Genomic DNA, 16,244 nt, shown 5'->3' with positions numbered 1-16,244 from the left:
TGTTTTCATAAATAACACAGAAATGCAACTCAGTCCATCACTCTGTAGAATGTTTGCCCTGATAAGACAAAATAAGCTACTCAGAAATCAACTTGACTAGCATATACAATATAATGTAATTTCATAATGGCCTAATAAAGGGATTCTGATTTTTTTTGGTCCATTACAATTTGTACACTGATAATGAATAATTCATTCATAATAAAAATAATTCAAGCAAATGTCTTATTGAAACTGTAAAGCTAAATCCATGTAGGTTGACTGCTTTAATACACATAACAAGAGAAATACAGAAGTAATCAATATTACTTCAGTTATACGAAATATTATAGTCTACTCCTGTGACCCAGTTTGATGTTGCAGTGAAGCCATCAGATTGGAAACTGGGAATCCATGAGTTCTAGTCCCACAAAGGGAGATGGGTGACCTTGGCCTGTCATTCTCTCATACACTAGGAAGTAGTAGCAAACTGCTTTCAAAAAAATCTTGCCAAGGAAACTTCAGGGAATTGTCCAGGCAGTCATCAGGAGTCAAAAACAGAATTGAAAGCACACACACACACACACACACACACACCACTCTCAAAGTCCTTTCATGCTTTTCATTTTCAGTGGCATTTTCTTCAATGTCTCCATTGAACGTTTCCTCATAACTGACAATTTTTTCCCAAGATACTTTATAGAAATGTATTTATTTATTAAACATATTTCTATTCTACTGCGATCAAAATGACTCTTGGCATTTTACAAAGAAAAAATATAATGTAAGAGATAGCATAAAAAATAAAAGCACAATAGCATCATAACAATGCAAAGAAGTTAGAATAAAAAGATTGCAGCATCAAATCAAACCAGTGGAATGCTTTTCAAATAATTTTTCAAGAGCTTTTGAATTTAAATTATAGTAAACATTTCCACTAGATACTGCAAATCCAAGATACTCATTTTTAAACTTATTTGATTTTGCTCAGTTATATTTCATACATACATTTTTTCTTTGAATTCAAACTGAAAAAGATTGTTGGTAATCTTTGCTCCACTCTGGCCAGAAAAAACAAACATCCTTTCTTTGCAGACAGCTACAGGAAAATTACAGCATGAAGGAGGAATCTCACCAGTTTGTTTAATCTGAAAAGCAATACAACAAAATAAATTGCAATAAATTGTGGTTTTTCTTTGAAGATATTTCGCTTCTCATCCAAGAAGCTTCTTCACCTCTGACTGGATGGTGGGGAATTGAAGGATTTATACTATTAATCCTTCCATTCCCCACCAGCCAGTCAGAGCTATAGATTCATTGTTAATTTGAAGACTGAAATGTATTGTGTTTTGTTCATACTATCAGAAAATAAACAAGGACTAAACTTTTTAAAACCAGATACTTGAGAGACCGCCTCCTGCCAATTACCTCCCTGCGACCAATTAGATCGCATAGATTAGGCCTCCTCCGAGTTCCATCTGCCAGTCAGTGCCGACTGGCAACTACACGGAGGAGAGCCTTTTCAGTAGTAGCTCCGACCCTTTGGAACGATCTCCCCATGGAGATTCGTACCCTCACCACCGTCCAGACCTTCCACACAGCCCTTAAGACCTGGCTAGCCCGTCAGGCCTGGGGATAAAGATAATTTGTCCCCACCCGAATGATGAATGAATGTTGCTTACTATTTTACTTCTATGTATTGTTTGTGTCTATTGTCTGTACCCTCCCTCCCTTATTTTGTGTAAGCCGCCCTGAGTCCCCTTAGGGAAAAGGGCGGCCTATAAATGCTAATAAAATGAAAAAATGAAAAAAAGATACTGAAAGCTCAACAATTTGATTTACATACCGTATCTATGTACCCTTGCTAAAAGTAAAAATATATTTAATAAGCCTACTCCTGAAAAATGAGGATTTCAGTCTTAGTTATCTAAAGTATAATCTAGCAGGAACAATATAACTTAAATATGAAGAATTGCACACAGTTAGAACTATACATCCAATACTTTGTTCAAATACGTTTCTGAAATACTGACAATTGTTGAATTAGGAATATCCATTCATGTTTCCACTACAATCCCTCTCTAAATAGATTAACCTCAACTCTCATTCAGGGATTATATTTTAATCGAAAATTTAACAATATTAAGATATTGTCTTACCTCTTCCCAACACGTTAAATCTCTGTCTTGTAAACTAATAGTCCACATATCATTTAATCTGTATTGAAGGAAAATACAAGTTTTAATATACTTGTAGAAATGTAACAGTAACAGCACACTCTATTTCATGTGAAGGAAAATTTCCAGCCCAAAGCCCTAATAGATATTAGAATTGAATTAATTCAATTGAATTGAATTAATAGTTCCCCAGCAGCATAAAATGGTAAAAGTCAAAGTTCAGCGATAGAGATCCAAGGAGACTGTACGATTTGGGGGCCAAAAGGAGTACAGTGTGCAACCTATAATCCCTGTTACCTACCGTCACTATAAGCAATTGTCATAGCTAGAGCTCCAAGACATAAGGCCTGAATTTTGCTCCAGAGATTATTTCTCACCTTCTCTTCCACATTGAAAATTAATCCATAGAGAATCTGAAGGGTTTTTTTTTTAATGGATTCCATTTTTTAATGCAAGAAACTGATCCCAAGCTCCTGAAATATGTTTAAACATTTACAATTCAATCATCTATATCCTTAATTACCCTTCATAAATTTGTTTTAGATTAGGGAAGAATTATATTGGAGAGACAAACAACTAGGTATTGGAAGTCAGGGAGACAGTAGAGAACCTATCGTAATATTTGGTCAAACCAGGTTTGGCCAAATATTATATATTATTACTAATTAATTTTCTTGAGAAAAAAGGCTCCAGAAGATAGAAACATATTTTTCCAATGAAGAAACATATGTTAGAACAACAAAGCTCATATAATTTATTTCATTTAATTTGCTCAATAACTGCAAATTAGGTCTTAATTATGAATTTCTGAATATCATAATAAACCAATAGTAAACTAAAATACTAATAAAGGCATGCAAGTAAATCTATCTTCATCTTATCACATCAAGAGTCTTAAAAATGAATTGCCTTATCATTATTAATAAAAATAATCAGAGCTTTAGACAAATAATGTATCTTACCGTGCATTTCCATCATATCCTGCAAAGATCCACAATTTATCACTATAGACGGTTGCACCATGAGCTGACCGGGCAACTGGTAATCTAAAGACAAATTAGGATTTGATGATGAGCATATGTTTATCTATATTACTTATAATTTATCTATATTATTTACTTATTATTCTTTTAATTTTATATTATTTGGCCAGAGTTGCTTTAGATGGATGGAGGAATGGATGATTTGGAGGGATAAATAATTTAGAAGATTTTGGTATTTGTAGTTTAATGAGAGAGCAAAAACAAATCAACACATTAAAAACTCCAGATCCTCCCTCAGGCTAAGCAAAATGTTAATTCAGTTACAGTTGCACATCAAGAAAAAAGCAACAGTTAATTGATTTTTTTCCCTTTTTAAATTAGTGAAGTCAATCACAGAAGTAAGGTTTTAGGTTTATTTACTAAGTATATAAATATACTTAGTATACTTACCATACACTTAAGTATATAAATCAAGGGCTGGAACCTTTTAACAGCCTATTGTTTTAGTTTTAGTTTGATTTGGGGTCCTGACTAAATAAAAGCATTTGTTCTTTATTCAGCTTTATCTGTAAATATAGCCACTGATTACTGCCTTTTACTGATTCTTTTAATCAAATGGATTGAAAGAAGACTTCTACCGTAGAGGGTTTTATGTTATTCTGTTTATCAACTAAAAAGGGCTAAATTTTTAAAATCTCTAGATCACTTTGCAGCCTTCATAATTATATACAAAATTATTACTGAGTGCTGTTCTATGAATCTGCACTTTTTGCAGGTTTATGTAATAATACCTATACTCTCTTACCTTCCTTCAATCTTCCATTCAGTCCATTGGCCTGTTGCAAGTTTATACTCAAAAAGATCATTTTTGTTCTTCAAGTTGGAATTGGAATATATATCTCCAGTGTAGCCACCTACATGATGATGATGTTATAATAAGAGTCGGTTTGCACAATTTGATAATAAAGGAGTTATTATTTATAACAATAAATATGGTTACATAAAGCAAACCAATTAATGCCTTTATAGTTCATAAAAAACATATATGATATCCAGAACTTGTCATGTCTATATGCAATGTATACTGATTTTTTATTTACTGGTATGCTTTGTATTATGTCTGATTCCTGCACTATTTTCATACTGTTAGTTTTAAAACTTATCTTATTCCATATTGTTTTCAGACCTTGTTCACCTTAATGAATTGATAATGTTTATCAATTATTTTTCTGTCAGTGCTATATATGTTTGTGGTTAACTCCTTATGCTAATTCACTAAGATTCTTACATTACACCTAGAACTCGCTTAGCTTTCTGATAACTCACCAAATACAAACATGCTGCTTCCAGAAACGACTGCTGAGTGGTGATACCTTGGTGCTGGTGCAGTCCCAGTAGTAAAAGCCCTGTGCAGGATAATATACAACAACACATAGAAACAAAAAAAGGCTTAATTAATATGGTACTTTAATGAAAGGACATATAAATGTTGATTGTGTGCATTTTTAACTTAATGTCTTTCATAGCAAAAGTGGCCAACCCCCCCCGCCCCCCCCAAAAAAATACAGATCAGCAAGGGTTTTCAGATTGCCTGCTCTAACAAAAAGGTTATTTGGATTTAGATCCTAAAACAAAAGAGGAAATATTTTTATTTAACGACACTGGTAATAAAAGAGATATAAACATCCTTTGAAAGGAATGCTTCAAAATGCATGGCAGCCTGAAACAGATATTTTTAAAATACTAAAATGTATATGGCTCCTTTGGAAGACTCTATAAAAGGACACAACTGTAGATATTTTGCTTTGTATGTTTTTCAGTTCTACTAAAATATTTTTACATAGTCTAGGAATATTAATCTAGGAATATTAGTCTAGGAATAAGACGGTAGATAGGTGAGTAGAAAGAGCACTATATTCCATATTTAAATTAGCAATATTAATTCTTACATATTTTATAAATTTGCCAATTTATTTGCTATTATTCCTGTATATAACCTATGAAAACTTGGAATATTGTTCAGAAGGAATTTGGGCATTTCACACTTCCTAAAATTCTGTGGTAATATAATTTATCTTGTTATTGTTATAAATCCTACAATTCTGAATGTATTTAGTTATAACAAAGTGTATAAATATATTTAAAATTATATGCACATTGTTATTCTTCTTTAAAATGATTCAAAACTTTTTTCTTCCTAACGTGACTTACAATAAGTTAACTTTTTTTGACACCAAATCAAAACAGACAATAATAGAGTATATTGCCATCACTAAAAATAAATAATTTCTCATTTTGTCAAACAATCCTAAGTTCTAATTCACTCAAATATTGATAATATGGGACATTTATTAGAAATAGAAATGTACCTGCACCAAGAGCAGTCCTTCACATCAAATCTTAACAGGTCATTCAACATAGTTTTCCTTCAAAGTAAGGGAAACAATACATAAATGTATATTCAGAAGCCACAAAAATATTATTAAAGTTTATAAGTGAAAGAAATTTACTCAGCTAAAATCTACCTATTATTTGATTTCTAACTATTTTTAAATCAAAAGAGAAAAAAAAACAGTAACTTCTTTAACAATTATATCAGGATAAATTTTACAAATAAATATAATTAATGGAAACAGAACAGATTTTTGTAAGTTGAAATTTTGCTTGTTCATGCTTGTTTCCTAAATGCCTCAAGCAAATGTCTTATTTATGTTTATAATAATTTGCCTTTAAAATGACACAATATTGACTCAGTAAAGACTGCACATTTTTGGTAATAGCACCACCATTCCTTTTTTTGAAAGCTGTGATGGTATGATGGCATAAACCACTGTCTTATATTTTCAGGGATAGCAAAAGTTCTTTCATTTGCAGTTACATAGGAATTATTTTTATATCAACCATCATAAAAGCAACCACTGTGCAGTAGACAAAGCGAAGCATATTCCCAACTATTATAAAATAGATGCAAATAAAACTAGTATTCTATTGTCCCTTCCCCACTCACCACCCAGACCGTTACAATACAAAACAACAATGGACACACAGCCAGCACCATTCAGCACCAATTTACCAATCATGATACAACCACACAACCAATCATTCCACTTACTGAAACAAAGCCAGAGCTCCACACAACCCCACCAAGATTTATAGAGAGACAGCAGCTCTGAGCACACTTTAAGCTCAAAACCCAGTTTGAAGATGGCGAGACCTCGCTGAAACGTTGCCAAGACAATCTCAATTACATGTGTATGTATGTATGTATGTGTGTGTGTGTGTGTGTGTGTATAAATATCAGTGACATGCAGTCAGGTGAGACAGGTGGGGCACAGCCTCACCACTCTCATCATGAAAAGAAAAAAAAATGTAACAGGAAAAAAGGCTGAGGTGCTGAGGTGAGGCTAGCCAGCTGCTGCCTCATCTTGAATGACTGCCTGTTTAAAAAAGCTTCTAAAAAAGCACCCTCTACTATGATGCAGAAGAACTGCATGCCTCATCTAGTCTGACTTTTTAGGTGTTTTACATCGCTCAAGCAGAGTTAAGCAAGGCTTAAAAGCCTAAAAAGTCCCGAGGTGAGGCACGCAGTTCTCCTTCCTCATAGTAGAGGGCGCTCGTTCTTCCTGTGACTCAACGGCACCGCAGCTACCCCTCTTCCTTTTTTCTTCCCTTCTCGCTTGTGATACAGTGACAATAAAGGGGGAGCGCAGAGACGTAACTTAATCTCTTCATTGATTTCCCTTTTTACGGGATGAGCCGGCTTCCTGCTTCTTTTATTTTCTGGGAGTCTCACTTCTTTCTCCTTTTGTGCCAGTTTTTATTTTATTTTTTTTGTTTGGTGTGCATGTGTGGCGCCCACGGATGTGTGTATATAACTACTTTGGTGGAGAAGAAATGGCTGCTGGCATTATTTGGGAAAAAGCTTTTGGGGGAAGGTTGTGGAGAGGAAGGGAGGGAGGATGGGGGCTGCTTTTAGTGCTGATTTGTTTCCCTCTCTTTTCTCTCTTTCTCATTCCCTCCCTTCAACTCGCTTTCATTTCTCTCTCCCTCTCCCCCTTCTCTCTCTAATTTGTTTCTCCCTTTTCCCTCTCTCCCATTCTCTCCCTTCAGCTCTCTTTCATTTCTCTCTCCCTCTCCCCCTTCTCTCTCTAATTTGTTTCCCTCTCTTTTCCCTCTCTCCCATTCTCCCTTCAGCTCTTTCATTTCTCTCTTCCTCTCCTTCTCTAATTTGTTTCCCTCTTTTCCCTCTCTCCCATTCTCTCCTTCCAGCTCTCTTTCATTTCTCTCTAGCTCTCTCTCTTTCTCCCCTTTTCTCTTTCACCTCTTTCTTGCGCATGCAAGCAAAATACCCCAGGATCACGGCAGCGGGGACAGCGACTCCTTCCGCTGCCGCCACTGAGAAGTTAATGCCTGACTGCGCTGCGGAGAAGAGCCACGCTGTGCAGGAGACTCCTTAGCGCTAGACTCAGTCAGCATGAGCCGCGGTCCCCTTCATGTTGGCTCAGGAAGGAGGAGAATGGGAAAACACAACAAGGAACTCCTTGGCTCCTTACTCCCCCCCCCCAATCTCTTTTTTTGTTGTTGTTGGCCATTGGTGGTCACCGCATATGGTCCTCGGCGATATGCTCTTGCCCTCTACCCCTTTGAAACACGCAAGGACAGGACAAAATAGTGCGGATCCTTTTATTAAAACCTCCTGTATTACAAAGGCATTTTAATAAAAAGATTGTGATGATGTCAGTGCTTCACCAGCCATAAACCTCACCACACATAACTTTATATATATATGAAATGATATAAACATTCTAGATAAGATCTATTAGTGTCATATCGAATAAGGACATTTCCAATTAGGCAGAAAAGACAGACAGACAGACAGATAGACCATATTCTTGATTCGTGATGGTGAACCTTTTTTTGCTTGGGTGCCAAAAGGGCACGCAAGTGCGTGATAGCATGCTCACACCCATAATGCAATGCCTTCCCCCCGCACATGCACGCTCAATCCCCAAGCTTTCCTGAAGCCTGGGGAGGGCAAAAACGGCGTCCCCTGGCCCTCCAGAAGGCCAAAAATCAGCTAGCCATCAGTGCTGCGGAGCTGACATAGAGCAATGCCTTGCATGCCCTCAGAAATGGCTCCACGTGCCACCGGTGGCATGCATACCATAGGTTTGCCATCATAGTTCTAGACTGACTAGCCATCTTGGATATTCCTGTCAAAATTTTCAGCTTACCTATTATGTAAATATGTTGCATATGATCACAACTTCCAATCAGTTGAATATTATTCACACTTTTTCAAGACCTTGAAAAGTTGGTTCCTGTGTCCTGAGTCTGGGGCCCTGGGCATGAAATCTTGTGGCTGTGTAGATGACTGGTTTACTTTTTTATATTGTGTGTTTTATTTGTATTTGATGTATTTTATTGCAAGGTGCATAGACTCACATAAAAGTGAGATGGTTTGTCCCAGACTTTTCTTTAGGAGAAAGATTGGGGGCGGGGGAGGTCTCAAGAAGAAAGACCGGGAGGCCCATATATGCATTCATCACTTTTGGTACTCCATGGCATTCTTCAAGGGAAAAGAGTTGGATACCCCAAGGCCATCCTCAATGTCTTTGGCCTCTTAAGTGTTTTCCTAAAGAGAAAGTCATGGAGCAGCCAAAATTGAGCTAACACACCTCAAACAGGGGAGAGAAACCTCTGCAGCCAGAGCATTCAGAGATTCCCATCTCAGTTTTAAAGTGGTTAGAAACACTCTTGCGGACTAGACAAGTCCAGTTTGCCTTTTTATGCCTGCACCTTTTCTTAATATGCAGTGAGAAAAAAGATGCTCTGCCTAGCAATATTTTCAGGACAGGCAATATTTTAAGAGGAGCCTCCATCACTGTAAACTTCCCAGTTTCCGTTGTTTGTTTGTTTATTTTCTTTCACATGGTAAGAACTACATGACAGACATTGTTTCCTAATGATAAAAGAAAGGGGGGAAAATCCATCTCACTCCCATCCCAATCTCTGCATCCGCATCTTAGAAAAGCTTGTCTGGAAGAAACGTTTTGTGTGCCATTGTTAAAAGTGAACCATGTTACGAAGCGGAGAAGCGCAAAAAGGAGCCAGCATTTGTTTTTGCTTGTAGGGACAGGAGGGGCTACAACCAAGGGCAGGAACGTAAGGGGACTCACCCGTTATCCCCACCAAATACGTAGATGGCATCTCGATAAGCCACCACGGTGTGTTTGCTACGGCTGGAAAAAAAAGAGGAGACAACCTTGGTTTAGATCCCTTCCCTAAATCCGCCCTCCGGTCCGGCATTTCGTCAGTGGCTCTGTTCAGCCCAACGCCGAGCCGAGCCGCCCCACCCCCCCTCAGACCCCAGAGACGCCTCACCGAGCCCCGACAAATTCATCGCAGGGCGGGAGGCGGCGCCACCGGTGCACCGTCTCGAAAGGCCCGAAATTCAAAGTCAAGTATTCGACGCTGTCGGAGCAGCTATGATCAAAATCTACGCTGGGCGCCACCTTGGACCGGCCGCCCGAGTTGGCCGCAGCCGCCATGGCCCGGCTTTTGCTGCCGAGAAGAAAATCCGCGAGAGAACATAGATCAAGTCCGAACGTCAACTACAACTCCCGACATCCCACGGTCCCTCCGACACCGTTTATTCGGAAATCCGACTACAATTCCCAGCACGCCCTATACTTCCTGCAGCAGCATTTTCAAGGGTGACTTTATAGTTCAGTGTTTCTCAACCTTGGCGATTTGAAGATGTCTGGAATTCTGGCAGTTAAAGTCCGGACATCTTCAAGTTGCCAAGGTTGAGAAACACTGTTATAGTTTGTATTCGAACTATACGTGATTCTCGTCATTGAGTCGCAGACACCCTTTCGAAGTACGTGTTTCAATTAGGGTATAACTTGGCAACGACAGCCAAAAGTTCAAGACAAAAAAAGCAAGCTTCTGAATTGTATATTGGGATTCAGGCAGCCCAAGATGAACGTAGTAGTGTAATGATCAGTCTTTCCAATACGATGTTAAGACATAACATTTTGTTAAACAGGAGGGGGGAAAGCTGTAAACCTTTAGAAACAGTTCACTTTCCCAACTTTTTTGAAAAGATGCCAAAAGATCATGTCAAATGTGAAAAAACATCAAACTTAAACAATTATTGTTTGCCTTTTCAAATGAAGACAATGAAAGCATCACTTGAACAGAATTTAATCAAAGGGATTGATCAAAATTAAAATTAATTTGTCTATTAGTCTTGACTGAGCTGTCTCCCTTGATACATTTTTTCCAACATAAAAGTGCTTATTATTTTTCACTACATAAAAAGTATGGTTAATGTATTCAGCATGGACATGTACTTGTGTATTATTTATGTAACTTTTGTCAAGAAAACAAGAAAGTTAGACTTTCTAGAACCGCTGATAATACTCAAAAATTGTATATTCAAGAATTTCATATTTTGTATCAATAAGATATATATTCCCAAGAATATTTCTTCCCAGGAATGGTATAACATGTTTTTCACATAACAGTAGCAAGGTAAAAAACTGTTTAAGAATAGGATACTGCAGAAAATGTTAAAAACCAAGCTGACACTAGACATTTCTATTAATATTATGCTGTTTGCTTATATATTTAACATATATTTCTACAAAAATCTACAAGTTAGTCTTGATCCTTACTATAGCTATCAAATCATCTTATTTCAAGTATACATTCTGTAGCTACTTTTATTTTATATAAAGACTTTGTATAAAATCTTTATTTTAAGAAAACAGAAGTCTATTTATGTATTAATAACCTATGGCACAAAAAATGCCAGACTTCTCACTCAGAAGCACTATAGAACTCAAAAGGGATAAACGTATTCATCCACAAATTGTTTTAATATGACAACTCAATTATGGTAGCAGCATAGGAAACTGACAAGGCATCAAGTTACAAAGTACATGTAAAAGACAACCAAATAGTCAAAGAGCTGGAGTGTTTCAATTTAGTGGGTATGTTGAAACAGAAGCTGGACTTTTGTTGCTTCTTGATCAGCTAAATCAATTATGCTGTCTTATGAATGGAACAGAATTTTTTTCTCATTATTTAAACACATACATGTACAGGTATGATCTATGCATATAGAATAAAGGGCAATGTTTGTACATTTATAGTATTTATTTTATGTCATAAGACAAAATACTTATAAATAGCAATAATCCATTCTAAAATTACTTTTGATCTTATATTTGCTCTATGTATATGAAATCAAGAGTATCTTTTAAACAATATAGTTTATTAATTTTTAAAAAGGGGAAGCTACTTGGATTTTTTTAATTAAAGTTTGACGTAGTTATTCAAGTATCCAGTATTTATTATAGCAATAATAATGAGGTAGTCTTATGTCAATCTTAGTAAATAAAGGTAAACTTTAAATAAATACAAGTAATTTTATATTAATAAGGTTAAATGATAAATATGAAGCCTTTTCTGGTACCCTAAAGTAATGTCATAAATAATAAATATACTTTTATGCACTTCATATCCAAGATGAAAAGATTTTTGCTATTCTTTTATTTAAAATACTTGTTTTTTATGGATACACTTTTGAAATCCTGAAAGTTAGGAAATAACAGGGCAGACGATTTTAAATGGAAAAGATTTTATAATACTCTGACTTTTGCATTACAAATTCCCAAGCTGTCCACTTTGAGATGAAAAAAGCTTAAGGCAACTATTTTATCTATTTGCCCAAATATTTGGCTGAGAGAATAGAAACAAAAATTAATAAGTTGTGTCATAGTTTTTTTTAAATGTCCTATAAAAATGTCAGCACATCAGATAAATTATTATATTCCAAATTCAGTTTCAAGTTAAAAGGATTTCTAAATTATCACTATCATTATATCTAACCTTTCCAATCAAGCTAAAAGGGTTCTAATTCCAGTGATAATGGACAAGAATTTTCTTTCAGTGTCCACCTAAAAATATATTAGTAATTTAATTATATTAAACATCCTAAAGCAGAAATCATTAAAGACACTTTTTAGGGCTAAATTTGTGGTATGCTAAAATTCAGCTTCTATTAGATTTACTTCATTCATATGAGGGAAATACTTACATAGTTACCTTCATACATATTAACTTTTTCAAGGAAGACAGGGATACACTATGTGTCTAGCTGCTTATCTATAACTGTGCAACTCCTGGCTTTTTCATGAGCCAGAAATACTCATGTAATAGGCATTTGACAGAAATAAATTTCTTATAGTATTACACTTCAGTTTGAAATCAACACAGATTAATTAATGTAGCACTACACATTAAACAGAAAGTTGCTTTCCAAATCTACACAGAAATACAGTATTTTAAGTAGTAATTAAAAGCAAAGGGTACCATTTTCTTTTCTGAATTTTAAAAAGAACAATACCAATTTATGTTTGAATAGTTTTATTTCATTTCCCAAAAAGGGAGAAAAAGGCAAAAAGGTGTTGGGAGATGCATTGGTGTACTGATTTTTAGAGTAACCAGCAATATTAATTTTACTACCCTATAAAAAATACTTGTACTAATTTGTGAAGTATGGTTTAGCCAGTTGTTTAATCCTGTGTGTGAACAAAGCAAAGAGTTTTGGTGAAATGGGTCCATGGAGTAAATAAACAAGTTAAATACAATCAGTTTCATATAAAAAAAGTTTGGTTTCTAAACAAAAGTCATCAGTAACCACAGGAACTGAGTTTTAATATAGCAAGTCTGCTCAATATGGGTGCATGATAGTTTTAGTACAGAATTATGAAATGTAGAACCCCAAAGGTTTTCTATAAATGGAAACAATTTAGCATTTTTATTTTTCAGGTTTTAATTAAAAGTATTGGACTGGAAGCAGATTCCATTTCATTCCAAATGTCTATATAAAAAATGTCATCTGGTTAGATCAAGATAATATACCCTGCGTAACAAAAGTGTGAAGCGCTTCCAAGTTTCTAGATAAACAAGCTAGTGACAACAGTTCCTTCCTCATTTCATTAAACTGCTGTAAAAAGTCAGTGAAGTGCTTTTTCAGTAGAGGAAAAATGTTTAGAGCCAAACTGGAAAGTTTATCAGAAGAATAGTGTTCCCATTGTGCGAATTCAGAATGCAAAAACTCCATGCATATTTGCCTTTTGTCGCCTTCTAAAACACGAGCAGTACTTCCAAATAAAAATTAATCATTTTTGTAATATTTTGTGGATAAAGGAAATGTTCCCTGTTTAGGTCAAAAACATGAACTAAACCAGAAAATGTTGCCTAGATAATCACGATACTCTGGATTTATATGCCAATGGTCTGAAGAACTCTTCTTTCATTTTCATTGAGATGGTCTGAGAACATTGTATAGCAAGGGTGCTGGGCAAACTGGCATAAGAATTCTGTAAGATAAGCCTAGGAGAAAGAAAAATATATTGTTAATACCTGAATAGAAGAGAAATGCATGGTTAATAATGGGAAAAAATCATTAACCCAGGGTAATGAAGTCATAGTTTTTATTAAAGTTGTCAAAGGATTTATGAAGTAACTTACATAGCAGAATCAAAATATGGGTTTAACATTTGTTCAAGAATTAGTACAGAATTTCTGCAACAAACTTTTTTAAATTTTGGGATTAAGGCACTAATCTCAATCATCTACAGTGAATGGCAGCACAATTCCTTATTCAGTACAGGTTGTCCTTGATTTATGACCACAATGAAGCCCAAAATTTATGTTGCTAAGTAAGACATTTGTTGTGAGTTTTCCCCCTTTTACAACTTTTCTTGTCACAGTTGTTACATGAATCACTGCAGTTATTAAATTAGAAACACGCTTGTTAAGTGAATTTGGTCTCCCCATTTATTTTGGTTGTCAGAAGATCGCAAAAATTGATCACATTACATTAGGACACCGAAAAAATCATAAATATGAGTCAGTTGCCAAGCATCTGAATTTTGATCATTTGGACATGGGGATGTTGCAACAGTTGTTAGTGTGAAAAATAGTCATGTTTTTTCAGTGCTATTGTAACTTTAAACGGTTACTAAACAAAGTGCTGTAAGTCGAGGACTACCCGTAATGCGGAACATATTTCTTCTGAATTGCATCAGAGACTCAGTTCAAACTGTGTCCAGGATTATAGCTTTAATTTCAGCCATGTGTCTTTGAAAATTATGAGTGGTGTCAAGAGAACAATCTCATCAGCTTTAGAATAATGTTAACTACTGGTTATTTCCTGTTGTAACTCAAATAAATATTATATTTCATAAGAACACTTATTTCTGATTAACTTACACAAACAATGGAAAATTCTTCCCCATAGTATTTATTCTTGGACACAAGTCATGAATAACAAGATATTTTCTTCTTCAGGTGTTTTTTTTCTGGATTCTCTTTCCAAATTATTTACCAGAACACTGCTATGATGTCTAAATTGGGGTTTTTTTCAGAAATGTAAAAAAATGTTTTTAATATTCTCTGTTTTTAGTTTCTTTGCTCCTTTATTGTATTTTCTTCTTCAGTACAGATAGTACTCATTTAAGTTATGACAAACCTCCTAAAAGGCACTTATGACCCCGTTCCAAAGTTCTTGCAGCCACACACATACTCTAGTCATTTGATCGTATTTTGGGTGCCTGGCAACTGACTCACCTTTATGGCGGTGTACAACATACCAGTGATTACGAATTTTACCAGTTTCCAGCAAAAATGGCCCATTGAATAAAATAGATTTGTTTAATGATCATGGCATTCCCTTAATGATCACCACAAAAAATCGTAAAATTGGGTGATCTGCTTAACAATTGCCATGATTTACAACTGAAATTCTAGTTGCACTTATAGTCATAATTATGGTTTTAAGCCAAGAACTACCTGTATGATATTTCAATATTTTATTTATTTCTTAAAATTCAACACACTCAAATAAACTAACTTCCATTTGGAAAGCTTTTGATTCTAATAAATGTACATTTTCTTATCTGCAATAGGTCCAATATTGAGATTTCATGTTTATAAATAACTGAAGGTGGTGAATATATCCAATACACTTTCCTCCTCCTATTTTCCCCACAACAATCAACCTTATGAGGTGAATTGGGCTGAGAGAAAATAGCTGGCCCAAAGTCACCCAGCTGGCTTTCATGATTAATGTGGTACTTGCTTTAAAAATCATTTGTGATACCATTTTAAAAACAGATATGATAAATAATATATAATAATGTTATTTTAGAACAGGGTGTCAAACTTGCAGGCTGGATGCATCAAATACTGGCCATGTCCACCCCCTGTTCTGCAACGGGGGGGGGAAGTTGCGATATGTTATGTAACAAAGTTTCGTCGTGAGTTTGACACCCCTGTTCTAGGTGATGAAGTTTCAAAGTACACAACAAAGTTAGACCGCAAAATACGCCACCTGTAAATCTATCTGATATAGAGGATCCTTCAATGCATCTGGATCATCCTCATCATCATCTTCATAATAATCTTCATCTGTCAAACAAATATGTTTCAAAGTGAAGTTGATGCACACTTAAAGAACTGAAATCTCAAAATTCTTATACTTTCTTTGCACTACAATAAACTGCTGTTTTCTGCTTAGACATTGAATAAAACAGTAAATAACAAAACAGACCAGAATTACTAATAACCCTATTTCCAAACTATACAATGAATGTATTTGGATTCTGTTTCTTCTATTTATTTAACCATCTATTATTTAACAGCAACAATATATATCTAAAAGTGGCATAAACATGACCACTATTTTTATGGCATCATAGCGGAAGTTTTATTTCCATTCCTAAAACTGCAACAGTAAGAACAGACAATGAATATACACATTTTTGCAAACTCTTTTCTCCAATCCAATTTTCAATTTACTTCTAAAGCTTATTTCTCAGAAATGGTAGATAAAATAAGAAACAAACAAGATTCAGTGTTTTTACTTTTACTTTCAAGCAGAACCACTGAATCATGAAAGTCTTCATGTCAGGGTTCCAAGTAATACCCCCAATTAAAGACTTCAAGGCTAGTGATTCCTCAAAGTTCCATTTTATTAGAGATATATTGGCACATCTGGGAAAACCCAAATCTGAGAGTTCCGGGT

General features: G+C 35.2%; 2 protein-coding genes across 4 annotated transcripts in view; both read right to left on the bottom strand.

Moving 5' to 3' along the window:
- LZTR1 (leucine zipper like transcription regulator 1) overlaps positions 1-9,768 on the bottom strand; it is a 28,896-nt gene extending 19,128 nt beyond the window's left edge. For all 3 annotated transcript variants that reach the window (XM_032218375.1, XM_032218377.1, XM_032218376.1), the window contains exons 1-8: positions 9,524-9,768; positions 9,319-9,381; positions 5,509-5,565; positions 4,466-4,545; positions 3,945-4,053; positions 3,119-3,202; positions 2,139-2,196; positions 988-1,127 (exon numbers count right to left, since the gene is read on the bottom strand). In XM_032218375.1, coding sequence (XP_032074266.1) covers positions 988-1,127; positions 2,139-2,196; positions 3,119-3,202; positions 3,945-4,053; positions 4,466-4,545; positions 5,509-5,565; positions 9,319-9,381; positions 9,524-9,690 — 758 coding nt within the window. In that variant the 5' untranslated portion in view covers positions 9,691-9,768. The remainder of the gene's footprint in view (positions 1-987; positions 1,128-2,138; positions 2,197-3,118; positions 3,203-3,944; positions 4,054-4,465; positions 4,546-5,508; positions 5,566-9,318; positions 9,382-9,523) is intronic.
- A 2,792-nt stretch (positions 9,769-12,560) lies between these two features.
- Positions 12,561-16,244, bottom strand: part of IPO9 (importin 9) — a 29,091-nt gene continuing 25,407 nt past the window's right edge. The window contains exons 23-24 of the mRNA XM_032217817.1: positions 15,552-15,628; positions 12,561-13,549 (exon numbers count right to left, since the gene is read on the bottom strand). Of these exons, the coding sequence (XP_032073708.1) occupies positions 13,439-13,549; positions 15,552-15,628 (188 nt within the window). The 3' untranslated portion in view covers positions 12,561-13,438. The remainder of the gene's footprint in view (positions 13,550-15,551; positions 15,629-16,244) is intronic.

This window comes from Thamnophis elegans, chromosome 5 (assembly GCF_009769535.1).
Source record: "Thamnophis elegans isolate rThaEle1 chromosome 5, rThaEle1.pri, whole genome shotgun sequence".
Lineage (NCBI taxonomy): Eukaryota > Metazoa > Chordata > Lepidosauria > Squamata > Colubridae > Thamnophis > Thamnophis elegans.
This window is presented reverse-complemented; position numbering and strand designations above follow the sequence as displayed.